Source organism: Stegodyphus dumicola, chromosome 10 (assembly GCF_044657685.1).
Source record: "Stegodyphus dumicola isolate Sdum_Otavi_A_Nest chromosome 10, ASM4465768v1".
NCBI lineage: Eukaryota > Metazoa > Arthropoda > Arachnida > Araneae > Eresidae > Stegodyphus > Stegodyphus dumicola.
The window spans coordinates 43,705,714-43,728,205 of record NC_140777.1 but is presented as its reverse complement, the minus strand read 5'-3'; the positions used below and the strand labels follow the sequence as shown (position 1 = coordinate 43,728,205).

The window sequence follows — 22,492 nt, the reverse complement described above, 5'->3', positions numbered from 1 at the left end:
CTAACATTTCTTATTTACTAGGTTAGTTTATTCTTGATTATTCCTTTTCTCGGATTACCTGATTAATTATACTTGGATTATATTTCAGTCTAATATGTTTATGTATGAGACGCGCTGTGAATGAAAATAACAAAAATTTGGACCAACATAGTCTTCATGCGAGAATCACGTTTATTCTTCAATGTGATATAATACGATTTTTTTTAAGCCCAAAGGCCGTTAGACCAGATGGGCTATTATTAATTTCGTTTTGGCATTTTGCGTTGTTCATTATAAATACCGGTTCACTTTTCAAATTGTTGCCACCAAATATTAGAGCTCTGTGTTATATTTTAAGATATTAAATAATGAAGAGTCTGCATAAATACATGTATGTATCTAGCATTGTGATTACAAAAACGTTACCTAGAGCCATCAAATTTTGAATAACGTAATCTTCCACTGAATATGGGTATCAGGAAGCCCGAGTTTGGAGTTTTTAATTTGTTTTTTTAAATTTATTTCATATTTTGTAACACTTTAACGAATTTTTGATTAACGGACTCACAGATTTCAAAGCGAACAATGGTTATACTGTACGGGGAAAAAATTTAAAAAAAAATTATCTCCAGCGCGCGAGACTGTGTATCGGAAATTCTAAAGATATGCTCATTTTAAAATTAATTTGCGATATTGCTGCTGAACTGAATTTTATGGTTTCAGTGCGAAGAAACTGATATTTGATAAATAAAGGCAGTACACAAAACGTTAAAAAAAGGCCCCTTTGAGCGTAATGTAAAATATGTTGTTGTTAAATTGAATTTTATGGTTTATGTGCGAAGAACATGATATTTAATAAATTACGGTAACACACAAAACGTTAAAAAAGGCCCCTTTGGGCTTAATGTAAAATCTGAAACTTACAATTTTTTTATATTGTTCTACATTTTTTAATTTTTCATAAAGATATTTTGAGATTTTGTGTATTTTTGCTTTGCCGCGAAGTGAGAACTGAATTAATTGAATGATAAATATATCTCTAATGAAATTCGAGGAAATATGTTCAAATGAAATGCAGCAAAAAATGCGTATATTTTAACGCAAGGAAGTCATGTAGTGTACACATCAGAATTTTTTCAATTACTGTTATGGTGTTTAAAACGTTTAACTTAGATTTTATTGAACGACGCATATAAAGATAGAAGAAAGATTTTATTTATCATGTATTAAGAAAAATATTGATTTACCACGGATTTGGTGTCATTGAAATTTGGAAGATATTTATTTTTATTGTTAAAATCGTTTCTTGCATCAGAAAGGTCTTTATTTGCATATTATTAAGATATTTTAGTATTATAACTGTAGCTTAATTTGTTTTAAATCTTTTGCTTAAATTCATTTGAGATATATATATCTTTAATGTGTTATTACATAAGGTTGAACTTGAAATGTTATCTTCATAAAATCTGCTTTTTTCTTGCAAAACTGGGGATGTTTTAGGTCATTGCCAGAGTAATACCTATTTTATGGTAACTGGTTAAAGGCATTAAAATATTTAATCTTTGGTTCTCAAATATAAAATGGAAAAAAATCATAATATTTATCAAATATGTGAAAAATGATTATTTATCGCAAATCAATTTTGAGATTTGTCTGCTTATCTATTTATGCATATAATGTTTTATTAATTTACTTATGTAAGCTCCGTATTATACATTAACAGAGTCGCACAAATTTATTGCGTAAAAAATTAATTGACATTACAAGCCATTTTTCTCCTTCTTTCCACATGTCTTCGTGGTATAACTGGAGCACACTCGACACGTATTCGAGAGGTTCAGAGTTTGAATCCTGGCAAAGTCCGTGCACATTTTCGACATTTCTGGATTGATATAACCTCTTTAGAGGAGAGACTTTAGAAGATACTTTTCCGTAAAAATAAATTCACGAATCGAATTATGTTAGAGGTGGTTAAACTTACTTTAAAAGGTACCAATTTGCATGACATTATTAACATGTTTTGAGATTTTCATAATAAAAATTTAAACTGTGAATTCAAATTAGTAGACTTTCATTTCACTTTTTAAAACTTCTCAGTTTTCTTTGCTGGTTTGTCTTCATGTTTTCATTCTTTCATTACAAAAGTACAGAAATGAACAACGAAATAAAAATTACACGCTATTATGTTTCACTCTAACAGTACGCTTAAAGTGCGCCAGTTTATATGGAGAAATCTTCCGCTGACAGCAGCAAGTTACGAGAATTTAATATGTAGGTGTGGCTGAGGAATTTAGAGTTGCTGAGAAGCTGAATTTTCCTAGAATAAGTTGATTTAAGATCTAATTACTTTAGGAGAGATTAAAATAGAGACCTAAATAAGTTTCTCTCAAGATTGAATTAAGATTCTGTTGTTTAGTCTAAACAAATAGTGATGCTGTCTGTAGTGTTATACAGATTGAGGACTCTTAGTAATTATATATTGTATCGTAAGTTTAAAACCAAAGCTTATATTCTAATAACTTTAAGCAATTCGTTTTCACAATTTTCACTTATGTGGGAGATTTTTATTTTTTCAGCACTTGTACCTTTAATAATAATTCAATGAGAGTGAAAAGTTTGTTAGATATGCGAATAAATTAGTAAGCCATTATAAATATAGAAGAGTATTAGGTAAGAAGATAATAAATTTTTAAAGCAGAAAATAATGTTTTTTTATGGGTCATCTCTTTTGTACTAAATTAAAATTCATTCAAATTCAAATATATAACTAAAATAAATATTGAAATGTGATACATACAATATTTAAATAATATAAAATATTTAAATATGTATTTATCGATTATCAAAGAAATAAAGTATATGGAATTTACTTTTTATCTATATTTACAATTTACTATTTTTTCTATTGAAGTTTAGAAGCATTTTATTTTTATCTTGGCGATTTCAAAATCTTATAGTTTTAACATGAATGTTGCCCAGACGGAAAAATAATTGACTCTGACTGCCGTACTGAATGCCCCCGGGCTCGAATGCCGGAGAAAGTACTGACGTAAATTGTCTATTCCTTTACAGAAGACAACGGTGACCCTCCTATTAGGTGCCTTCATAATGAAGCGAACATCGCTTCCGGCCTTAGTCATAGTCAACGCGTACAGTGTGTTGTACCCGTTATTGAAAAAAAAAAAAAGGATTTATTAGAAATTTAAACAAAGTATGAATGAAACTTTATATGTTCATGAAACTTTATATGTTAGAGTTTTCTTGCACTATTTTTGCTACATTTGCTATAAAACTTTCATTTGCTCTATTTTGCTACCTTTAGAATTTAAAATTTAATAATAATTTAATGTTAATTTCTATTATATGTTTCTTGTATCGTCATGCTAGTAGTAAAATTTTTATAAAAATTAGAGTAAAAGAAAAATTTTCATTTGCACTACTTGTTCTACATTTAAAATTAAAAATTTAATAAGATTTATTTATATTAATTTCTATCCTATGTTTCTTTTATCATCATGATAATAGCTCGGACCATAGTTTTATACAAATCTCTCAGCGATAAACGTAGCTTGAAATTAGGATCTAATATTAATCGTGAGTTTATTAGAATTTGTTCCGTAAATCTGCCATTTAATTCTGACAGCCGCTGACAGAATAGTAGTTAAAGTTACTGAAGTTTTGGTGGAACTTACAAGAGATCAGAAGTTAGTTTGTTTTCTGTTTCGACACATAGTGTGTTGCAGATTTGTGTAGACATTTTTATTATAATCACTTTTTATCCTTAGAATGTTTATACCGCTATTGTTTAAGTTGATAAGAAACCTCAAAGTTTAACTTGTTTTTATTTTATCTCTGATATCCACAAGTTCTGAAAAAAAAAATGTTTGTATTAAATTTTTATTACTGAATAAGCTTGTGTAATAGCAGTTAATTACGATAACTCGCCAAGGAATGAATACAATTTCTGTGGATAACCGTTAGATGTTGAGAATAACCACTCCAATTCAATTCAACATCACATAATTCTATACATTAGTCTATTTCAAGTATCAGTGCAACAGAAAAAGATATTTAAAGATGGTTTGATAATGCTTTAATTCCATGAGAAATTTCAAATGAAAAAGAAAATGGAAGAAAGTAATATGTTGAATATTTTATCACAGTATGAAAGCTAATATTCTAATAAATATGAAGCATTTTATAAGGGCTGAAAAAATTAAAACAGTTCCTCTAATTTTCATTCCTGATACTGGAAATGCCATCCAGTATTTGTTTATGTGAAGGTCAGACATTGGTATGGTTGAATCTGCAGTTCGACAACCTTGGCCTGCATTAAAACTCGGCCGTGGTCTGTAGTATTAACAATCTGTATCAACATATTTTTAAGCAAATGAATGAAGAATATGTATCTGTGAAAATGCGGGTGGCAGATTTAAGATAACAGCAATGAAAACACTTGAGATGTTATATCCAACTATGTTCTCAGTTGCCCTCCTGCGGTACATGCTGTTAAATGAAAAAGTTTTTGGTGATGAAATGGATAAATGACTGATAGGTATTGGCCAATTCCGACTAATGCATTATTTTGCAAATGCATGGCCATTTGAAAGAGCAAAAATGTCTTAAATTTTAAGTTTACATTAAGCTATTAGTTAAATAAAATCCCATCTTTATCTTAGTTATTTTCCTTCAATTCTGTCAATTTTTTTTATCTTAAAACAGTAACATTTCTTTTGTTGTTGATTTGACCATGCATTTCATGGAAAAATGGTTGCTTGAACCTCGAGGACGTTGGACTTCTACTTCCACTCCAAGTTTGAAGGAGAGCTCACTGGGGGGGTATATTTATCAAAATAACAGGGGATTAGATATTTATCAAATATTTAAGAAGAAGATGTAATAGACAGTGAAAAAAACTTTCCTCTACCACCAAAGCACACCAGAGTACATTCGACTCGCCATATATATTTAGAGTGCTCTATTATCGTTAAGACGCTGTACAATTACAAATATCCGTGCTTTCTCTACAATTCGAACCCGGGCCCTTTGTTATGCCAGTAGGTTCCCTTATCCACTATACCGTCTGAACGATTACCTTCTTTTTAGTCTAGCTAAATGTGAATACTTCCCCATATGTAATATATTCCATAAAAGCAACACAATTCTTTTAAAATAGTTAGCAGCTACTAGTTTTAAGAGCTACCATGTTGAAAGACTGAGACTGCGATTTCTTTTAACTTACTGAATGCAGGTTCAAGAAATATTGATGTAAGATAAGGAAAAGTGAGGTTCTAATGAGATCCTGTGTAGATCAAAGAATGAGAATAAATTAAACATTCGATGACTTTAATGGCTCACCAGCGGCCGAGCGGTAAAGTCGTAGAATACTGGTAGTTCGGTTCGAGGTTCGAATCCAGCGATCGGGCTCGCTGTTTAGGCGTTTTCGTAGAGTTCTGTGTAACGTGTATACGAGCCAATTTCCCTTAGAATGTCCTCACGAAGGCATCCTTTCCCTTAGGATAATAGCCCTTGAGACTTTGACGTAATCGCATAAAACTAATCAAGACAAACAAAACGAGCTCTTTAAGTAAGTGTTATTTCAATTACTGACACATATGTCGATATTTATTTTGTATTGGAATTATACGTAACAAACAGTATCCTCTTGCGCATTTTATAAGGGCTGAAAAAATTGAAACAGTTCCTCTAATTTTAATTCCTGATACTGGAAATGCCACCTAGTATTTGCTTATGTGAAGGTCAGACATGGGTATGGTTGAATCTACAGTTCGACAACCTTGGCCTGCATTAAAACTCGGCCGTGGTCTGTAGTATTAACAATCTGTATCAACATATTTTTAAGCAAATGGATGAAGAAGATGTATCTGTGAAAATGCGGGCGGCAGATTTAAGATAACAGCAATGAAAACACTTGAGATGTTATAGAATGCATATGGAATGAAATTATTTATTTCTGCATTGTGTCTTAATTATTTTGTTCTACTTTGACATTAAATGATCGAGACACTTGAAAGACAGTATGAAGCGAGTGATCGACAAAGCAATATCTGAGAAATCATCCACTGTGATTCGAGACGTATTTTATTGTTGACATCTGCAAAAATTGAGAGAATTGAAGGATTATGCATAGGATTGCTGTAACCGAGAAAGCAATCCTATGCATATATCTTTAAAATCACTTTACATTCACGTATAATGAAAACATGCCAATAGACAATAGATTTTGCTGCAGAGCATGTTGCTGTAACATTAGCAGCACTCACTAAATTCGACGGTATAAGAATATTTCTTACATATACAGTCATAAGATTTCTGTGCCTTTATAAGTGCTAATAATTTACTCATTGAAAAGATAATTGCTTGGAAAGAGCTTCCAAAGGAAGTGAAAAATATTCCCCCAAAGGAAGTGAAAAAATCACGTCCACTCAGCTGAAAGAGATGCCACAGAAGAGTCTTTAATGAGACTGAACTTTTCGTAAGCCATTATAAAAATGTAATTCTATGTGAAGAACTCTGATTTGAATAAAACAAAAAATACACATTTATGTTAAAATGTTACTTACCTGGCTTATAATTACTATAATAATAATAATTTAACAATTCTATTAACTACAGAGTTAATAGAAATTCACGTGTTTTGTTTATTTGAAGCTCGTACTCTTTTAATGTAATTATGATACCGACAACTCATTAATAAAAGGATGGAGAACAATTAGACTGTTTTTGACTATTGACGGAGGAAGAGACACAGTTTATTTTCCATAGTTAGTCGGTTCGGTCCCACGTTCGCCACTGCGAAGTGGGGGAGAGCCCGATGAGGAGACCAGCATCCGCAGATAGGGGATCAAAAGGACTGTATATGCAGACGAAAAGAAATAGAAATCTGATTTTACAAAGATAGTTTCTTGACTTTTAGTATGTGTATAGTTATTCACATACTCGGTAAGGGAAAGCTACCGACGAAGAACGGTTAATCTAACGACCTCTATCTGAAAGTGGAGAGGAGAAATCTGGCAACGGAAAAAGAAGGGTGGTTGACGCGAGAAGGACGGCACGCTGGTGTGAAAGAACTTTGGATTATCTTCTGTATTCCTTTTTTTTTTTTTAAATAACTGGAAGGTTAAAATGTATTAGTTGTGCGTTCGATGTAATTTTAATCGAAATACTTTGTGAAGAGATAATTTGTATTTCAAGAATGCAAATATAGATTATTTTGTTATTGTTAAACATGCGCGAATGTGCCATTTTTTTCCGTGAGTAGAGTTGACAAAAAAGATTAATAAGTGTATGGAAACGAATCGACAAAGGTGAATTGGTCAAGACTTAGGAATGATGGAAAGGTCTAGGATCATGACATGCATTCTGAATGATATAACACTTCACTGTTTAAATAAAAATTACCCGTGAAATAAAAATGATGTTCTATCTTACTATCGTTACAAATATTTTTGATTATATATTTATTAAACATTTAAGAAGAAAATATGACAAAAAGTGAAAACACATTTTGTATTTTTATGCAATTTTTTTTCATACATTTTATTTTACTTTTCCAAAGACGTTATTCCTAAGACAGTATAAAACTAACTGTAAATACAATTTGCTGTATTTAAAACCCGCCAGGATCGGACAGTTAACTAGAAACTGATTATACTATTGTGTATTAATGCGCATATAATGTTCCAAGAAACTGATCATGTGCATTCTTTTACTTACCAAGTGCATTCCTTACTTATCCGAAAGTATGGAGAGAAAAATAAGTATCTGAGAAACAAAATTAGAACTCTCTTAAACACTTTAATAAAAGCGTTAGTTAAAGAACTTAAAACCAAGATATAAAAGCATGAGCTATTTAATGAATTAGGATATAAATGCTAAGCAACGCAATTTATCTTATTGGTCATGTCAGATACAAAGAGAATGTGATTGTTTTCTGATCAATGTACTTATCATTCATCCCCCCGTGAATAATTGACAATTTCTGTAAGAGTAACTCGATCAATAGCTTGCAAAATGCAGGTAAGGGTACGAGAAGATTGGTTTTCCTCTCATTTATTACGGGTCACAATCCATTTATTGAATTCAATGAATCAGGAGAAGAATAATTGTCGTTAATTATTATCCCTATACTACATTACTTTGTCACAAGTATATATCTCTTCGTTCTTTAGACTGGAAATGAAGAAGCTGTGACTCGAAGGCGTTTTAATTGCCGCCTTTTATGTAGTTTGAATGCATACAAAATTTACTTTTGTGCCATAACATTAAACTTTTGTAAAGCCATCTTAATAGGTTTTCCTTTTTAATATATTATACGTCTCATAAATGATTTTAATTTTAGATTTCTCTAATTCAAGCATTAGTGATTTAGAATATATAATTTCCTAAAATGCTAATACTCATGGAAACTTTGCCTATCCGATATGGATTTTCGATTACATATTTTCCTGAAATAGAAACGTGAATTATCTACAAGATATAAAATATCATTAAGATTTCTTTCAAAGAGGTTTTACGGTTCATGAAAAAAATCTGATTGGAGAATAAACTAAAAAAAAATAAAACTAAAATACAACTGCTGTTAAGAAATACAAATTTGTTTTGGACATTTGTTTTCAGCATAGTAATGAAATTAATTATATCTCATGTGTAATTTGATTATACTTTACTTAAAAGTTGCTAAATAAATTTGCTACTAACTTAATCGGCCGTTTTTCGAATTTTGGCAAATGAAATTAAATGCAGTAAAAATTGCTATAAAATTCAGTATTCGTTAAAGATTTGTAACCTTGTTCATAAATTTCTTTTGAATATCGTGGAAATATTCCTAAACCAAGAAGGCAAATAAAAGCATAAAAATAAAACTAGCACAAAAAAAAAAAAAAGAAAAAGAAAAAGAAAAAAGAAAAAGAAGAAGAAGAAGAGATTCGTGACAATGTGCTTACTGCATAGGTAAGCAACATCAGCAAATTTAAAAGCATCATTCAACTTCTGTGGATTGAAAATATCTGCTGCGACAAGGAGAAGAATATAATTAAATAATGGACTAAAGGCATACAGCTTCAGAAATAAAAGCCAAAATTAATTTTCCAGGTATTAACAGCTACATATTTTGGGAGAAAATTTTAATGAATCCATTATTATAAAATGATAAAAATAAATAAATTTATTTATTCTATGCTACACTTGAGTGATTATTATTAATTAATTATGATGGCATTATTTCTAATTTTACTCAAAAGTTTGTTTTTGGTGTGTCCATATAAGCTTTGAATGAAATAAATATAATCTATTATCGTCAAGTATGTTTTTATTATGAAATGATTTTTCTCAATTAATGAAGAAACACAAAGGTATGTTCGATGTGACGAAATGATGGTTTTATCATAAATTATGTGTACAGGATGCTCGAAAAATCATTATTGCATGCGTTTGATCTGTGGTGCTGCAGCTAAAATGGAGCAGTTAATAAAATGAAGTACAATGAACGATTCCCATGTACTCTTAGAAAAACTGCTCTGTTTCTACATGCAGCCCTACAGATGACAGGCTTCGTCGGTGAGTTGTGTTTTTGTGATGCATATCACTTGAAATCCAGGCCACGCAAACAAAACGATATATATGTAAAATATAATATATCTATATTTCAAATAATAAATTAATATTAGCCCGTCTTCATTCTAAAAATAACAGAGTAATAATTTTTATAACTAACCGAAAAAGATCCGTCATCTAATCTCTATTGCACGTTTATCGATGAAATCTTAACCCAACATCTGGACATTAATCTGTCATGTAAACTGAAATTTAATCCGGTATAAAAGGGAATTACTGCGCAACTCCCTCTCTACTGTTTTTTTCCGCTGGTTCGCCTTGCCGATATCTACGCAGAGTTTGCTTTTTAAGATTCGCCCGATTGTTTAAGAAGATGTAAACTGTATAAAATTGTGGTGTGCTTAGCGCCGCCGCAATGATGATGTGCATTATCAAGGAATAAAATTTTGTGTGGAAGTAACTGCTACGTCTGCATACAAGTCTCTCCTTCGAGTGCCGTCTTTCTAATTATGCAGCAGTCTCTTTAAGTTTTTATCATAATGTGTTATTTTAGTAATGTGCAATAATCAAGTTAAGTAATGTGTAATAATCATGTTAACTAATGTGTAATTTAAAGGCTTAGGGAATCTGTTTTCAAGAACTATACGGAGAAGTAACTCAGTGGTAATCTGTTCGAAATGATAATTCTCTTGCGAGTGGGTAAACACAGATAAAAGTCCTTTATATCAAATTCTTGTTAGAACAAATCTTCGTAGTAGCCCTTAATTAAGTTAGAATCCTTCAAGAAACTCTTCCAGACCCGTTGCATTTCATCTGAAAACAGCTTCGCGCTAAACTGGAAGAGGAATCAGAAGGATATATTTTCCAGATTAAGTAGCTAAGATCAGTATGTTACCATGTCAGAATTGAGTTTTCCGAGTATTAAGTAAAGGTTTACTCCACCCGTTTAAATGTTTCGGCAGTAACTGAGTGTAAGAAAGATTGCAGGTGTGAGACGTGGGGTACGTAACTGAAGTACCAGCCAAAATTCATGTTTTTACAAATTTTTTGCCTAGAAGACACCTTATTCAAATTTAAAATTTTAGAAGAATAATTCTTAGTGCTCAAGTACTGATTTACGAATTTGAAGTTTACTAGTCTGAAACATTGTGAGTGAGTAATAGCTAATAAATAATTATTCAATGGATTATTTACAACAACCTTTACGCTATGATTAGGTAGTATTTAGTAAAATTCTAAAATAAAATTTGTTTGAAATATTGTGGGTAATTATGCTTTAGAGTTCTTATCTTAGATGTGTCAGCAGAAAACAAAGAGAAAGCAGAAAATCTGAAGATAGAGGTACTTGATTATATAAATACAGAAAACACAACAAGGTTAAAAATATATCGGAAAGTTATTATATTAGGATAAGCATTCATAAGATATTTATTCGTTTGTACTTATTTAATCCCAACTCTTTCTTTCAAGTATACTGCAGACAAGATAAAAGCCTCAGCATGCTATGTTTACTCCATTAAACAGAACTAAGAACATGATTATGATAATTATTGAATTTAAAGGCAAAATGATAAGGAGAAAAACCCTTTATTAAGATTTCCTCTGGATGGAAACAATTTTTGTGGAATAATTTATTCACATTCGGCCTTAATATGTTCCAATTCTTAATGCCAGTGATCTTTCAGGTCAAGCATACTTGATAAGTCACATCACGTTCCAAAAGTTTCCTCATAACTGTGACTATGACTTGGGAATTTGTGCCCAAACTCCAAAGGCATGTCAGAAGCGGTTGCCACTTTCTCGGTGACACTTTAATTCTGCTTTGTTTCCTAAAGGATGAACATTAACAAGGCCTAAAGGATCAATATGCCATTGTTAATGAAAGAACGGAAATTCATTGTTGCTCATTGAAAAGTAAACATGTAGTGGGAAATTTATCTTTGTCGAAATTAAGGATGTTTTTGGGGTTTCAGGAAGAAGAGAGAATGAGAGCTTAATTTTACCAGAAAACTCTTTCCTGCCTTAAATGAAATTTTATTGCAAGCTTAAGAACACTTGGGAAATGCAAATTAAAAATAACAAAGCTAATTTAAAGTTTGAGTGGAACGAAATATTTTTCAGTCGATTAAATTGGAAGTTTGCTTTCCACTTTTAGGTCTCAACAAGTGGCGTTAATGTGAATTCCATTTAGATAAATTCATTTTAATCTTATATAATATTATAAATACGTTGTGTTTAGTCGTGTTAGATTCAGTTTAAGAGCTTTTCATTAATATATGATATGCTTATTATGAATGTTAAGCAAGGCTCAATTGTACTTAAGAGAGAAATTCGTGTAATTTTGATAATACTCTAGAGTGTATGAAAAGGAGTTTAAAGACTGATTGGTGTAAATAATGTTTCTATGTTTTGGCCTTTAAATATATAATATCCCATGAATAAGCAGACAAAATAAGAAAACACTTTCATCAGTTATTGCAGATACAGCCAAAGACAAGTTCATGAAAGTGAAGCAAACAACAAAATGGTGCTCAAGCAATAACTAGAAACGTACTTCGAACAGGAAAACTTACTGCGGATTCAAGTAACAAAATGCAGATCATTGCTTTTAAAAATTTATAAAGGTTCAAATGGTCAGATGAAATTGATATGCTACTGTCCGAGCAAATACTTGAAAGAACCAAGTCTTTTATTCGCTTTTGAACTCCGCTGAAAGAAATCACAATTTATGCTGCACGCTTTTATATAATTTCCCTGTGGGGTAAAGGTGACGGGGAAGAAAATGTAAAATTTTCTGAAAATATCATTTTGAATTGTTTGTACTGTAAAGAAAAGTTGTTTGTGAAACAACATCTGCCAGAATTTAAAAGAAATCTTTCATATTTAGTGAAGAATGTTTTACTCAATTTTATTTACATTCCCTTGTGTTGGTATATCGTTGCTTTGATTAAGAGAAAACTTTCCATTTGATTTTCATTCAACATTTAATGCCAGTGGTCTCACAAACATTCCGTACTATCTGTAGCTTTTAACAGTTTTAAATAATATAAATCTATTAAGTTCAATAGCTAATTGCCCACCAGCGGCCGAGCGGTAAAGTCGCTGAACACTGGTAGTTCGGTCCGAGGTTCGAATCCCGCGAACGGCCTGCATGGGAGGTTTCGTGGTTTTCCCCGTGTTTAGCGTGTATACGAGCCAGTTTCTCTTAGAAAGTCCTTCACGAAGGCATCCCTTCCCTTAGGCAGATAGCCCTCAAGGCTTTGCCATAATCACACACACACTCAACAGTTAATTTAAATTCCAACATTTTCTCTAATACTTCCGATGTATTATTTTCGCATTGAAATGATTCAAATCTGATGCAGCTAGAAAATTAAAATTTTAAGGAATTTTGTTAAATAAACTGCAATGTATTTAACATATTGTAAAGATGCTTTTAAAATACTGTAGAATTTCTTCACTTTTGTTAACGCAATAATACTAGCATGCATCAAAATAAGACTTTAGAACTATGTATTACTGATCACGTTAGAGCTTAAACTTTTGTCATTCACGACCCCATTTATGATTGCGAGTTTCTTGACGACCCCATACAAATATAAAAGAAAAATAAATTAATATTTTTTGATGATTTATTTATTAGGTAACAATATACATATACATATGAAAATATATAAGTTTAGAATTCGTTTTGAAACATACAAAAATCTAAAATTAAAAATTGCACAAAAAATTATAAAATTGTATTTATTATAGTTTCAAAAATAAAAGTGGATTCTGACCGTCTTAAGTCTCTCGAATATAGTTGTTATAGTAAGTATTAAATTAGTTGCGAGGTAAGTATTAAATTAAAGTATAAGTAAAAAATTTAATGAGATGGATGTGCCTGTTTTTTTATTGCATAACAAATCAAATCTTGGTGGAATGTTTGAAATTGCTGGACGTAAGACCTCTTCAACATTTTTTAACGCTGAACGATATTGGGATTTAATATGTGTTAAAGCTGAGAAAGTAACTTCACATAAATATGTGGTGTTGAATGGCAGAAGTACATTTAACGCCATATCAGCGATTGTGGGAAATTCAGTTCTAGTTCCGATCCAGAATTCAGTCAAGGGCTTTTTTTGAAATTGTAGTTTTAAGTTTGAGTCACTCGAAAGCTCAGCAACTTCCTCTTGAGCTTTAAGTGGCAGGTGATCAATCTCACTTAAGCCAATCCAAAACGGCTTTTGAATCCAAACTATTTTTTGGAAATCAATATTTAATTTAAAATATGTCCGGAACTGTATTTCTAGCGCTTTTAAGTGATCTACAATAATTTTTGCAATAAAAGTTTTACAATGAATTTTCTCGATTACAAAATTGTCGACACTGGAAAACATTTCGAACGAATTTTTTTCGACCCTACTTTTCCAAATGTTGATCTTTTTAATAAAACTTTCAATTTTATCATTTGAAGTAAATATATCGCAATATTTTCCTTGAAGAGACAAGTTGAGATCGTTTAACTTCTCAAAACTATCTGACAAATAACACAGCTTGGATAGCCATAAGTCATTTTGAAAAAAAGCAGCAAGTTCACATTTTCGTTCGGTTAAAAATATTTCGATCTCGTCCTTTAATAACAATAATCTTCTTAAACTTTGACCTCTTGACAACCATCTTACTTCTGCATGTAATAATAAAGTTGTGTAGTTGGAATCCGTATCCTTACAGAGATTTGAAAATAAGCGACTGTTAAGGGCGTGGCTCTTAATAAAATTTATGATCTTAACAGCATCCTGAAGCACATCGTTCAATTTTGGTGCTAATTTTTTTGCTGCAAGAGCCTCTCGGTGAATAAGGCAGTGAGTAAAAGTTATATGATCATAATGAGCAGCTTGAAAAAATGATTTAAAACCAATATTTTTGCCCGTCATCGCTCTTGCACTATCTGTGCATATTCCACAGCAATTTTTCCATTCTAAACCTTCTGCTTTTAAAAATTCGTCAACTTTACAATATATGTCTTTCCCTGTAGTATGGTCTTCCATAGGACGACAAAATAACAATTCTTCCTCCACGCTTTCTTTATAAACGTACCTGACATATACTAACAACTGAGCCAATTTAGTAATATCAGTTGTTTCGTCCAACTGAATTGAAAATTTTGGGATTTCTTTAATTCTTGTAATAAGTTGTATTAATTGATCCTTGTTAATATCAGAAATTCTATTCGAGACAGTGTCGTTCGACAAAGGAATTTTTCGAATATCATCGCCATATTTTCTTCCATGTAGTATTTCTACCATTTTAATAGCAGCAGGTAGCACAAGATCTTCTCCAATGGTGAACGGCTTTTTATTTTTAGCAATACAGTATGAAACTTCATATGACGCTAGTAAATATTTTTCATTAACAGTTATAAGTTTTTCAAAGATTTTCTTTTCTTTATTTAAAGATTTCAACAGTCTTTCAAAATATTCTTTTGGTTTATTGACATACGAAACATGCTTTGATTCAAGATGTCTTTTTAATTTTGATGGTTTCATACTCTCCGAAGCCAATAATTCATTGCAGATCAAACAAAGAGGTTGTTCATTACCCTCACAATTTTGAAATGTAAAGCCAAATTGAAGAAAAGACTCATCATATTTTCTTTTTCGCACATTAGATGCCTGTTTTCCAATACTTTGTCCTGCCTGAGAAGAGTTTGTAGCATTATCATCTGCGTCATTACCATTCTTCTTTAAGTTCAGCCATTTATCCATGGCCAAATATTATTTTGATCCTAAAATAAAATAAATATATAAAAATAACATATTGCAGATAATAATTGATTTATTAATTACCGAATAAATAAAAAAAAAAAAAACTAAAATCTTGTTACGGGGGACACTGACAATTGACCACACTAGAAGAGCGTCAACACTCCACTAATTCACATTACAGTCAGTGTAGGCTAGTTTACACAAGCGTTTTAGTCAATGCGAGTTACGGAATGTTATGAAAATTCGCTTAAAAAGCATAAAATTCACAAATTTTTCAACGGGTTTTACAAGTATTTATGCGCGCTTTTTTATAAGAGCCCCACAGACCGGTTTGCTTAATGCGTATTTGCCAGCGCGTGTATTGAATCATTGCTTAGCTGCAGGTTGCACGTGTGTACGCGCGCGCATTCCTCCCTTGTGGGAAGTCAGCGGCGCGCGGTTTATTCAACATGTATGATACCGACAAACGCACTAACAATGTATAGCCACAGTATAATAATAGCGATCATCGATCGTTTACTGCTGTCGGTGGAGATAGCTCAAAACCTTCAACAAATGCGCGTGTCTAGACGCTGCAAGTCCACTGTATTCCGCCAACTCTAGTGATGTTATATATATAAAATGGTATATATATATATATATTATATATAAATATTTGATATTAAAATCTCTCGCGACCCCAGAATTTTGCTACGCGACCCATAGTTTAAGAAGCCCTGCGTTAGAGTGACTGTATCTCTTTTAAGCTTTTCTAAACTTTTAAATGTTTTAATGACAAGAGAGTTTAGAATGAAGAATAGGTTTACAAGAAACTAAGTTTCAGAGAACATTTCGTATCACAAAGGCCATTTAATTAATTTATATCCGAGCACATGAATTCAAAGATTCAAATAAAGACGGAGATAGTGCCACATAGTGTCTGAAATTTAACGTGAAGAGTTTTTACAATTTACATTATAGCATTATAATTACAATTCTTGTATACACAATAAACATCATGTCCAATTTTAAATTTTACATTGGAATGTTTTTGTTCTAACTTGAACAGAAAATACTTACGGAGATACCTGCGGCATGCTTGGCTTTTTCAACATATGTTGTTTACGATAGCTGAAACATACTGTACCAAAGCTTTTAAATTTTAAGGGGTGTTGCTAATACCTGATATTTGGTAGAGGGAAACGCAAGGTACTAGGATATAGGAAAAGGGATTATAATATTCACTAGTTTCTCCGTCTACCTACATCAATGTCAAATGTCAAATCTTTCAGCTGATGTGAAAGGTCCGAATCAGAGCAGTACGCATGACGATGTAACTGAACTGATTTTTGAATTCTACATTTTTGCGTAGGTAATCAAAATGTCGTGCAGCATTTCCCAGAAACTAATAAAAACATTAAACTAATAAAACTTTAAACTAATAAAAACTTTCCCAGAAACTTTTAATTTACTTTCACAAATAAAGTTATGTTTCTCATGAAATTTTTCATTAATCAAAATCTAGTTTTTTTTTCTGTATGTCTTACATATGTATTTTTGTGAGCAAAGTTTAAAAACTACATAGCCTATATAGAATATCTTTTTGCTTAGCTTTTGAGCACTTTAAATTAAAAATAGTAAGCTTGGAGGTTTAAATGGATATCCATTTTCCATAGAAATGAAGGAGGGAATCAACATGCATTTCATATTGCATCTATACATGTTTGGGAAATCTTTACTCTAAGATTTATCATGACGAAATAGAACATTCAAATCCATTGATGTCAGGGCTTATATTACTTTAGGAAATGCAATACAGCACAATACTCAGTGGTAACATTTACTCAAAGTGATGAAACAGCACTTCAGAGGATTTACACGTTTCCAGATAATTCTCAAAACATATGCCGATCCAAAACTCAAATACGAAAGTTAAACAGATTATATTTTTCAATACATTTAAAATTTGTTTGATGTTCAAATATTTTTGGATTATAGTAACATTTATTAAAGAAGATAAAACTTATATTTTTATCAGGTATCTTTTAACAATTGGCACGATCCATATAGCAGATTCTAGCGTACGACTGATCAAAAAGTTAGAGCGAATTCTTTGCAACTGAAGACGCTGTGTTTGTTTATTAAATATGTAACAAAGCAAAAAAATTGCAAATATTTAATAGGTTTAGGAATTCAGTTCAAATATCCTTGATACGGGGATAAAATATTTTTATACAGGGGCATCCATCTTAGGATAAATTCTTAAAATTTCGAGTATCTATTTCTCCTACTTTCGTAGTACCAATATTTTAAGCTATCAGTTTCAAACTGAAAATATATTTAATATTTCTTTCTAACTCATATTTTCAATCCACAGTATTTCAAATAAGTTCGGAGAGCGAAAGTAACAAATTCCTTGGATGTTTCCTATAATCTAATATAAATTTATGATCAGGTTGAAAGTTTCAACACATTTTCAACTACCTAAAGCAACAGAGGCGCATCAGAAGAAATCGTAAGAAAAGTAATAAAGATCCCATTGTCTAAGGTCTTAAATTCAAAGAATAAATGGTTTAGGAATGAAGACAATAATAGATTTGATAGCAAGAACAAGGAAAGAAACCTTCGCAGCACGCGTCACCAAATGCCTTCTGTGCCTGGTTTCCTTCTGGTAAGGTAGTACATACACATTTTCAATACAAAACCGCAAACCAATATGCAATTTCAGAAGAAATATAAATATGAAGAAAACCCTTTTTGCTCAAATATTATTTTAAGAAGATGTACGTAAACAAATGCTAGAAATATATAATATGAATAAGGTGGATAAGCAAGAACATTATACGAGGCGAGGAAACGTTATATAGCAACATTTTTTGAATTTTTTATTAAGGAAAACGAAATACTAAGACAGTGGTTCTCAACCTGTTTAGCCCCACGCGCCCCTTTCACCTTCGCTAGAAGATCATTCCCTGCTTTTCAAAACTGGAAAAATGCATACCTACATTTTTTTTACATTTAGATTCTTTTTTTGGTGTGTTTTATGTGTTCAACAAAAATTACAGGAAACGCTGATAAAGACTAAAATGTGAATGAAAGTGGTTTTTATATTTATAGACTAAAGTACTTAAGAGTTAGATAAAATGTTGACTACATTTTCCCTCCTGAAACTATGAAATTCTCCTTAGGGGAATAATGAGAACCCCTATGCTAAAGGGAAAATATAAAATATGAAAAGGAATAAATGAAAGACAGTATACAACTTTAAAGAGTCAAATTTGTGATCAATAATATAGAGACTCTTTCTGATACTGAAGAGGTCATGTAACGCTTTCAAAATTCATCTTATTAATTTAAATTTAAACTACCACTAAAGAAAACTTTTCAATAAATTTTCAGTTTTTATGCTGTTGATTTTGGTGAAGTAGCTCGCAAAGAATCACGATAGTTATTTATGACATATATCTTTTCACAGATACTTTTTGTGAGAATTTGTTTATTTATGTTAACTAATAACTTTTTTGGTTTTGAATTGAGCAACTTCCCTGTCGCTCTCTTTTTCACCCACACTTTTCGTGCAAGAATATAAATTAGATAGCACGCGTTTATTCGGATTAAGGGGGAAAGAAATGCTATTTAATCGAAGTTAATTTTAAAGCGCGTTCTGCCTACCCGAGCCCACGTTGTTACAGCGACTTAATAGCGATTTGGTTCTGTAGCGTTAAGTGCTTCTAGCCATTAAGCTTTTTTCGCCAGCTCCTACAATCCAGAGCCTTCCTGCGCGTTACTTTATCTTGTGAGCCGTTAGTCTAGTCTAAATTACTTTTTAAGTTCAACATTACGTCTTTTAAGTCAAGCCAGAAGTGTGGGATTATATAAACTCAAGCGGGGTCGGCTGATAATTATTTGTGGTCGAATAAAAGGGATATTTACACACTGCTACTGATATTGTCTGTCTACAGTTAAAGGCATGAGGATAATTCCTCTACAGTCTTTCTAGAGCTTGTGAGTTTATGTTACGCAAGCATATGAGACTATGTTAATAATAAAATTAATGTGCAGCATCAAAATTATAAGTTTAAAGTCTATTTGAGTTAATCTAAATATTAGTTTAACCTCTTAGAGCGTTATCATGCATTCGTCTGTTTACGACTAGCAATTGTTTCAAACAAGTTTCCTACCGGCTTCAGCACTGCAAGTAAGACACACGGTTTTTCCTTATTTCTTTAAAATGTTGTAGGTAATGCGTTTTCACTCAATCAGCACTGAATTAAAGAACTTGAAGAGCCAGTGGCTCCTTTACATGGTAACTAAAACATGATCCGTATTGACTGCTTGTTTTATATAATGTGACAAAGCAAAAAGATTGCATTAAACAGTTGTTCTTTCGAAGTCGTTTGATTGTGTGCTATCGCCTTTAGACTTTGTTTGCGCTATTAACAGTTAATATTTTATTTTATCTGTGAATATAATATTTAGCTGGCACTCAACTTTGCAACCCATTCACAAATCATTTAGTTAGTTTGTTGTATTTCGTTATTTGAAATTTTTTTTAACCTGGACTCGGGCCTGATTTCTATGAAGTTTCTTTTATTATGAATAAAGTATATTATTATAAATTGGGACTGAGCCGAGTCTCTAGTTGTTTCGTTTGTTGCTGGATGGGTCTTCCCGTTTGCAGTCATATGGCCGATTTAAGTCAGCAAAGAGGGTTGGGGCTGCGCGTTTCCTTTTTATTATCGTCCTTAGTCTGTCATACGAATTACTCCTTCAGCTTTAACTTTCAGTGTTAGAACACTAAGTAGTGTAACAAAATAAAATAGTTAAAGTTGTATTTTTATTTCGGCTCAAAGTGCGAAACTAAACAAAAATTAATTTATTTCTGCGTATCGCTAGAATGCGAATGTAGAGTTTGGTGTCCTTTGGTAACATAAAATTAGACAGAAACTCTAAATGAGAATCTGTTAATTATCATGATATCTTGTCAGTACCACAGAGACAGGAGAAGGGTGTAAAAACAGTCGGCACCAATTTCTGTTTACGGACGTCAACAATTATGGGTTTAAATTAAAGGTAATGAATGAATTAAGATTAATGAAACTAAGCCTGATGGCTTCATTCTAATAACGTGCAAGCTGGATCTGACCAGCACAAGCTGGCTGTGGCTGAAGTTGTTTCGAATAATGTCAAAAAATAACTAAACAAAATTCACGAACTTAGATAAATTTAAATTAAAGATAATTAAGTTAAATAATTAAACAAGAAAAAATTTTGAGAAATTAAGAAAGCGTTAACGTCATAGAGAAAAATTTGGAATAGTAAGGTAGCTAAAAGAAAGGAAAAGCTGTTAGTCTGGAAGCCGTGGAGTTGACGAGTGACAAAAGATAATTGTTTTTACCTCAGGGTTTAGCCCTTTGCCGACCATTCTATTAAGTTCTGGATGGCTTGTAGACTGGATTTAGCTTTATCCATGAAGTTTGCACTCTGGAAAAACCTGAAAACTTAAAAAAAATAGTTTTTGAGAATTCTTGAAATTTGGGACCAAATATCCACAAGAGTATCTCCTTTATAGTACTGGGGGTAGATCCGGGCTTCCATTTGACTTTATCGCTCTATCCCAGTCCGCTTGGTGTTTGCACAGGCCGACGTTTTGCTTCAGAGAGCTTCGGGAAATTTTGAAGTGTCGCTTCTGGGCTGGTAATCGCTGTGGCTTCTGTTGCTTCCTCTGCTCATACCGTGCTTCGTGCATGCCGTGCTAACAACCACGGAAGCTACTAACATGTTCCCTACAAAAAATACAGCAGGGCTTGTCCTCTAATTTCTTTAAGCACATATTACTGCCATGCGGGCCTTCGCACTTAACACACCGTTCTGGATTATTATACAGGTGCTGTGAATGTGGATCGCCCCTCTTCTTTCACAGATGAGGGTTAAGTTCTTCAGGACCGCACGTATATTCCTTTCACTTTGAAGTTGATAGGTGTGGAAAGGTATCAACTTGACTCTTAATGCTTTCGTGGCATTTCTGTAGTCAGTTTCATTTAACGTAAACATGTATACTTCTCTTTTTCACACTAGAGTCATATGCCTCCATACAATGCTTCTGCAAGAGGTTCATCCACTTCCATCCAATCAGAACGTCACTTGGGAAAACTAGAAGAGGGGGCGTCTCCACTGCAGTAGTCCCGCCCTCGCCGTTCTCAGGATGTCCTTCTACCAGCGTTTGGAATATATTCGCTTGAGTAATGTCCATGCGTTCAGGAATAGCTGGCTGTTTGGCTGGATTCCTGGGCTGCTTCCATTCAGTATCAGAGACATCAGCTTTCATTGTATATTCTTCATCTGGCTTCAGATTTTTCTTCTCTTGATCGCCACCGTTCTGGGTAAGCTCCACAGCTCGCAGGTCAGTCTAATTCTGCTTCGAAATTTCTCCAGAAATTTCTTTGTACTTTGTTGGGTCTATTTTAGATAACAGGATTCTCAGATGTTCATCAGAATGTTTTCGCAATCCCTACTTAAGTGTAACATTCCTGCTTTGTCATTCTCACTAGCTGATGCTTTAAACTTACACGTCAGTAAAATACTTTGAGCGAGCTTATTTTTCATTCTGTTGCATGTGCAGTCTTAGACTACGTTACTTGGATTTAATTTTCTGTTTTTTATAAATAACCACGAGTAGTGATTTTGTCTGTAGCATAAGCTGTGCATCTGTAGCATGTCTGTAGCATAAGCATGTTTATGTTTTTTATAAATAACCACGAGCAGTGATTTTGTCTGTAGCATAAGCTGTGCATCTGTAGCATGTCTGTAGCATAAGCATGTTCAAATTAGATTAATATAGAAAGGTTGTTCATTGATGTCACGAGGTGTTTTATTTGAGTAGAAAAATAGCTGCTAGCATGCGTATTACCATACCGTATTATGCTCATTATACTTGTAATTATGCATATCAGAACGGACATGAGGTTTGCTATTTTAAAAATTAATTTTAGTGAATACGAGAATGGAAAGAAATAGAAAAATGACAGTTATATTCATGATTAACTCTCTGGGTAAATTAAATATTTTGTATTGCTGTCTAGAAATATCATGCAACTAGTCAGAGTTTGGTGGGTACACCTAACTCTGACTAGTTGCATGATATTTCTAGGTTAATGAATCAACTATTAATTGTTAATGTATTTAGCACTATTTTTGTGGTTTATGTA

General features: G+C 32.3%; 1 protein-coding gene across 1 annotated transcript; it reads right to left on the bottom strand.

Moving 5' to 3' along the window:
* Positions 1-3,809: 3,809 nt before the first annotated feature.
* LOC146994952 (protein FAM200A-like) lies at positions 3,810-21,612 on the bottom strand. The gene is made up of 3 exons (XM_085825108.1): positions 21,345-21,612; positions 13,964-14,932; positions 3,810-3,847 (listed from the first exon to the last, which is right to left on the bottom strand). Exons 1-3 carry the CDS (start codon positions 21,610-21,612, stop codon positions 3,810-3,812), a joined length of 1,275 nt encoding a protein of 424 aa, XP_085681234.1.
* Between the last annotated feature and the right edge of the window lie 880 nt (positions 21,613-22,492).

Bases quoted from the DNA above. Each gene is read 5' to 3' on its own strand.
- LOC146994952 (XM_085825108.1), bottom strand. From the start codon at position 21,612: ATGAAAGCTGATGTCTCTGATACTGAATGGAAGCAGCCCAGGAATCCA. The intron at 14,933-21,344 runs GTATACATGTTT...AATATTTACTAG, and splicing joins CTCTAGTGTGAAAAAGAGAA to CGTCATATGAAGTTTCATAC. The intron at 3,848-13,963 runs GTAGGGTCGAAA...TTTTTTTTTCAG, and splicing joins AAAGATCAACATTTGGAAAA to AACTTGTGGATATCAGAGAT.